Raw genomic sequence first — 6810 nt, 5'->3', positions numbered from 1 at the left:
TCTTTTTGTGAGAACATTTTTCTTCGAACAATCCCATTGCTTGGAGGGAGAAGAATAGAACACAAACGATCAGAAACTGAAACATGGTGAATTATCCAAATTTTAGGAAATTTAAATATATCGATGCAATTAATTATAATAAAAATATACAATCTAAGTTCTGATTTCAAGTGGTGAATTATCAATGAAATACAATCTTAATCGTTTAATTTAAAAACTAACTATATAACATTTTCCTGGTAATACTGGAAATTTTATTTAAATACTTTAGCAATCAAGATTGCCATAATTTCCAATACATTTCTGGTTAAATTTTTTTATAAATGTAATTTAAAAATAAATAAATTGTTTATCAAATAAAAATAAATTTATTCAGGCCAGGAATTTTAAACTTTGAAAGTGGTTATATGTCTTTTTGCAATAGCATGGCTAGGTATAAAAAAATTTGTACTTGATAATGTCGAAAACTATCGTCTTTTTCACCCCACCAGATATGACAAAAAAAAAAGAGTCGTAAAACCAAGCCAGAAGCTAAAGTGAAACATGTACTTGGTATAATTCATGAAATCTCTCTACAAATCAGATTAGAGGGAGATATATTATTTTAAAATTTATTATCTTCATCAAGTATAATTTTACATATTCTTACGCACATAAAATCATGAAATGGTCGATCAGGGTGCAAGAGCTTGGGGCATCTTCGGCCAGTCCATCACTTTCTCCGGGCTATATAAAGGAAACGATCTCGAATAGTAGATACCATCGCCGGATACTTGCCAATAGCACACGTCTAAACAGTTGATATGAAGAAGTGTATTATTGAAAACTTCGAAAGAGAGGTCTTTTTTATCACCAAAGATGACAGAAGAATACGGTTCTAAAGAAGAGATTTGCGCAAAAGCTGAAGCGGAATTCTCCATCCTTGTAGAGCGTATGATATCCGAGATCATCATTTTTGGAAGCACAATGCACCAAAAGCGATGGTGAGTTCGGAGGAAGATTGTTGGCAACTACAACTTCATATTTTTTGGTGAATCTGTATGTTTTGTTTGGAGAACGTTCGAAATAATTATTAAAACTTTTAGCAAATTTTTAGTCTTTTGTAAGATCCATGATGCAAGAATGAATGCAATGTTTTTGGTACAATTTATGTGTTTTTTTATATATTTAGCTAGAGTTTGTAAAATCTATTTAAGTGATAATTTATGATTAATATAATCCAATATTGTGATAATTCAGAATTTAGAGAATAAAATTATATCGGGATCTCAAAAGAAGTTGACCTAATAAAAAAATGTTCGTTTGATCTGATTTTGGTGATTATGATTTTTGCTTCGTTATTATTTTCATTTTTTTATATTTTAGTTGATTATATTTTTATGACAAAATAAATAGGTTGATGTTTATAAAATTATTTATTTTATTATCATAAAACATCATACATTATCGGTTTTATATAATATCCTAACTAAATCTAATATTCCAAAAACAAAAATATTCATTGGGTTACACACGTATTGTGTGTGCTTTAGATTAGGAATGAGAAAAAATACCGAAAATTTCGATATACCGAAATTACCGTACCGAAAAAAATACCGATTAAAATCTCTTTCACTTCCTCCTACAATTCCTCCTACATATTTATATTTAGTAAATTAACTATGTTATATCATCTATTACTCAAATTACCAATTAAAATCTCTTTCACTTCTTACAATATCTAGTATTTATGGAAATACTGAGATATAATAAAAATTGTTACCTAAAGTTAATTTTAGTTTAGTTAAAAGCTATTTTATATACATCTGTGTTTTTTTAAAAATATATACATACATATATATATATATATATATTAATAGATAATATATATATATATATATATAATAACGTAAATTTACATCCTAAAACATATTATAAAATCAATTCAGCATTAGGCCGGTACTAACACAACACTCAAATGCATAAAATAACACAGAATATCCATTCACTCCTCATAATCCTCAAAAGTGACAAACTTGGACTTCATTTGATGGTGGTCATTCTTTTATCCTTGTGAGCAGAACAAACCACACACATACATTTACCACGACTTGAACCAACAGCGTAGTCGCATTTGCCACCGAGTGAACCATCGGTAGAGTGGCATTCGCCACGTTCATGTTTAAAGCTTTCAAATTCGAACAAAAAGAAAACAGAAAAAGAAGTGTATAAGAAAGAAAGAACTTCTAAAAATACACTGCATCTTAAAAGAGACGGATAATGCATAATGGCAATTGCGCTAAAGAAACAGTGTAACATAAGGAAGAAAGGAATGTTCATTAAACAAGTAGCCTTGGAAGTAAGCTGAGAGCATAATCAAATGTCAGAACCATCACAAACAAGGACTTGAAGTTGGAAACAGAATATGAAAATTCGAAGATAGTTATTACTTGTTAGGCCACAACTCATGACTTCAAATCGGAATCAAGTAATATGAAAATTTGAAGGTAATTATGATGGACACTGATCTGGAAACACCCCGTGGGCAACACTTGCAAAGTGCTAAATTTTATTGATACCGAAACAAGTCACCAAAAGAAAGAACAAAAGCCAGATAATAATAACACCACCTAATCTAGTACTTCAAAACCAAAGGAGAATTAAGAAACAAATCCAATCCTAACCAAATATAAAAAAAATAAATAAATAAAGCCATGGTATCTAGGAGACAAGAATATAAGGATAAGATGAAGCATCAATCTCCCACTGCATCAAATTACCAGGTCACAAACTGAGGCAAAGAATAGAACACTTTGATGCCTTCATCATCATTGTGATCATTAAGCAAGAGCATAAAAATACCCAAGAAAATAAAGAGAAGTAACTGGTTAAAGAAAAATTTCCGAAGACATACCAAATGTAGTGAAAAGATGGCCAAACAGAGGAAAGAATGTCGTCACCCAGATCCTTATTTTCATCACCATCCTAAAAAATACAACAAAAGTGAACTTCTTGTGCCAATAATAAAAAAAATAAATTTGGATAAAAGGCTTGGTTTTGGTGATACACATATTCCTGTTTCACCTATTTAGAATCTGCTCTATAATTCATATCTTCTTGAATGGACATTTATTTTACGCTCCAAACAAAGTCTCGTGTAGCCTCACTCTAGCATCACAATACTCGCACGCATAATTTTTCTTTTTAATAAAAAAAATCTTCATGCAATTTACTTTCTGTGCACAAGCAGCATCACCACACCATTTGATGTCCTACATAAGAAGTTGCTGGTGTATCTAAGCATAGTTTTCTATGTCAGCTCTCACCATTCAATATCATTCACATAGCTACTTGATTGAATCAGATCAAATTCACATAGCTAAAAACGGGTCAACTAAAACAAGCAAACCACCACCACCATCACTTCATTTGGCATGAGGTAGATATTTAGTCGATTTAAGTTTGTTTGCATTGGCATGACTAGGATTTTAGGGTAGTCCATACACTACACAAATGATAGAGGTGTAACATAAACAATGACAGCATGAAATTGAATCCAAACAAAGCATTATAGAAATGAATTGTTCGTACCCTGATCTCACACAACAATACATTGTCCGTGCCTATCAAATTAACAACAGCTCGGAAAAGAAGATACTCATCGCTTCCATCTTCCTTAGCCTCGAAAGTCATGGAGTAAAATAGAGCGTTAATGCGATTGAGCTTGATAAACTTCACAAGCTTGAAATTTCTCCCCTGTATCAATCAAATCAAACCGGAAGAAATTAATTGCGTTCATCAAATAATCAGGACTGTCAATGTATTTGCCTAACCTTGGCACTGTTGAAGGCGTTTAGGGCTAATTCGGGAATATCTCTGAATGCATATAGAGCTTCGTCGGCAAGGAATGTGTTCGATCCACCAAATGTACCAGGATATAGCGTGCGCACATACACATCACACATCTGTCAAATGGTATATTCAATAATCGATAAACGATACTGATAGGGATAAACAGAAATCCCCAATTTATTCAACAACAAAAAAATCCCCTATTACTTGACGCATCAGCGGCAACGACAACTCTTCCTCTTCCATCCGACGATATCCTATAAAACAACGGTCCGAATCCATCTGCTCGCACAAATTCCGATGAATTTTCTCAATATAGCGAAGTTATAAACAGCTGAAGCATAAATTTCATACGACGAGTATTACAAGAAAAATCGCCGATTCTCCGACGCCCAAACCTAGAAATATACGGGTTGTTTATTATTATTATTATTTTCAATTTTAAACGCTTTTCCTTTAAAAAAATAAATCGTACTTTTCCTTTTAAAAAAATGGTAAACGGAAAAATTAAATAATGAATCATGTTAGAAATATGACTATGAATATTTGAACTCGAGTTTGTAAATTAATTATATATTTATATATTAAGTGAAATGTAGAAAGCACAAAGTCAACTACAAATAATATTAGTTTATTTTATATTTAATTTTAAGTTATTATTGTATATTACTATTAATATTGATTTTGTTAATTATGTTGGAAACTAAATTTCGGTGATGTGACAAACTAAGTATCAATTTATTGGACTAACTGATCAAACAATCCGAAGTAAACTGATCTAAACATTCGACTGACAGATTGCCTAACTGGAGGATATCGCGTAAATTATCAAAGGTAACTGAAACCAGCTGAACTGAACTAACAAAGAGAACTGCCTACTTATCAGATGAGATATTCAGTTATGACCTTACAGCGACTACTTATCAGCTGATCATTCAGCTGTACACGTCTTCAGTTGTTGAAAACGACATAACCGTTCAACCGACAATAGTACAAAGCAGACTGCAACTCGTAGTGGAACGCCACATTTCAGATTCTATAGTGTACGAATGTCAGAAGAATATTGATGTGGCAATCAACGGATATAAGAATTGAAATTATATTTAATGTTACCATTGGAAGAGAAGCCTATAAATAGACGAGAAGAGCAGTCGAGAAAATATGATACACGAACTATTCTCAAAAAGCTTGCTGTTACTCCGCTGAGATTTATTCATACTCAAAGATTAAAAAGCTCACGCTTATCAAATTTATTCGTAGCAGTTGAGGCTAATTTTCGAGCTAACTAGCACAAGCTATTTTGTATTACATTCGATCTTTAACTAGATCAGTTTTGCTAAGATCAGTCGTAGAACTGTAAGAAATTGTTTAAACTAAGAGTTTCAGTTTTAGCAGTGTTAAGTCCAAACTGAAGTGAGTATGTACAATTTTTGTATCGATCAAAGTCTTTTAGTGCATATCCTATCTTTGTGACAGAAGGGGTGACGTATGAGTATTTAAATCTCCAAACATCCATAAATCTCTGTGTAACGTTCGAAAAATCAATCTACGTAAATCGCATGCATGCAAAATTATTGTAATTGCTTAATTGTTTTATTTAATTGATTTTAAATGCTAGCATGATATTTATTATATGATTAAATATGTGATTGTATGATTAAATGATAATATGACATGTTTACATGAAATTAAGGATTTTTACACGAATATTCGATAATAGGCAGGGGAAAGGAGACCAGGGACGACCAAGACAAGGATATGTATTTTTAATTAATTAATGACAAGGCTTACCAATATGATTAAAAATGATTTAAATTTTCTAAAAATGTTGGAGTTCGAATTATTTTACGAGTCGAGCTCGATTTTTCCCGGGAAGTCGGTTTTGGGCAAACAATGAATTTTAAAATATCAAAAATATTATTTTATGGAAACTAATTTTATAAACTTTTATTATTTGATTAATTAAGTATTATTGAGCCCAATTTAATTAATTTATGTAGGCCCAATTACCCTTAAGCTTGCAAGCCCAAACCAAAGCCCATTTAACATGTTAATTTAATTATAAATAAGTGTTTTAGGTCTTCTAAACCTCATAGTTCAGCCTCCATCAGCCGTGAAACACCTTGCACACATAATTCGGATTTTCGAAAATAAGAGAAAATATAAGGGACTTGTGTTCTTCGTCGTCCGATCGTCCAACTTCGCACCCTCGCCGAAGATCGAATAATCGAGCGTTATAAATGTAAAGGCACGTTTCTTAAACTCTTTTACCATCATACAAATCATAATATGCTTTATTTCATTGTTTATGCATGAAAAATAAGTGGATTCGATTATTTTATGGTACGTTGCGTATTTTCAAAGTTTTAACGATTTCGCGCTTAATTTGAAAAACGATTTTTAATCCAACGATACACTGCCAAGGTAGGATGATATATGATTGGAACATGATAAAAACATGATAAATAATTGAGAAAACAAAGCTGGAATCGTCAGTTAAAATCAGAAAGTAAGAACCGTGAGTTTTGAGTGCAATTCTCATGCATGGTATTAAGGGGAGGGCTCGGTGGCTTTGCATTGGGCCTTGGACTTGTCCAGGGTCGGATGGGGCTCAAGGAGGGTCAGGGGCGAGGGCCTGGTAGAGCCCTAGGGGGCTAGGACTCGCGCATGGGGGCTAGGAGAGGAGACCCCACTGGATGGGACTCTCCTCGAGGAGTTTCTGTTGGCCGAGAGATTCCAGGGGATGTGGCTCGGTTGGGGCTGGGCTAGGTGGTTCATCAGGGTCCTAGGGTGATGGGCATGGGTTGCGACAGGGGCTGGAGTGGCTGGGTGTAACGTCTCGCTCATTTTTAAAATTCTATGAGACATTTTTTTAAAAAAAAATAAAAGCTCGTATTTTTTAAATAACATTTAAAAAATCTCATGCACGCGTTGTACAGAAAAATATAACATTTAAAAATGATCTTAAATATTTGACAG

General features: G+C 32.9%; 1 protein-coding gene across 1 annotated transcript; it reads right to left on the bottom strand.

Annotated features, from left to right (window-relative positions):
- Positions 1 to 1856: 1856 nt before the first annotated feature.
- Positions 1857 to 4248, bottom strand: LOC140810603 (uncharacterized). The gene is made up of 5 exons (XM_073168453.1): positions 4039 to 4248; positions 3813 to 3944; positions 3571 to 3735; positions 2894 to 2964; positions 1857 to 2167 (listed from the first exon to the last, which is right to left on the bottom strand). The coding sequence occupies exons 1-5, from the start codon at positions 4111 to 4113 to the stop codon at positions 2023 to 2025; spliced, it is 588 nt and encodes a 195-aa protein (XP_073024554.1). The 5' UTR covers positions 4114 to 4248; the 3' UTR covers positions 1857 to 2022.
- Between the last annotated feature and the right edge of the window lie 2562 nt (positions 4249 to 6810).

The sequence above is a fragment of the Primulina eburnea genome, chromosome 1 (genome assembly GCF_022965805.1).
Source record: "Primulina eburnea isolate SZY01 chromosome 1, ASM2296580v1, whole genome shotgun sequence".
Classification (NCBI taxonomy): Eukaryota; Viridiplantae; Streptophyta; class Magnoliopsida; order Lamiales; family Gesneriaceae; genus Primulina; species Primulina eburnea.
This window is presented reverse-complemented; position numbering and strand designations above follow the sequence as displayed.

Bases quoted from the DNA above. Each gene is read 5' to 3' on its own strand.
- LOC140810603 (XM_073168453.1), bottom strand. From the start codon at position 4,113: ATGGATTCGGACCGTTGTTTTATAGGATATCGTCGGATGGAAGAGGAA. The intron at 3,945-4,038 runs GTAATAGGGGAT...ACCATTTGACAG, and splicing joins CGTTGCCGCTGATGCGTCAA to ATGTGTGATGTGTATGTGCG. The intron at 2,965-3,570 runs GTACGAACAATT...TGTATTTTTTAG, and splicing joins TATTGTTGTGTGAGATCAGG to GATGGTGATGAAAATAAGGA.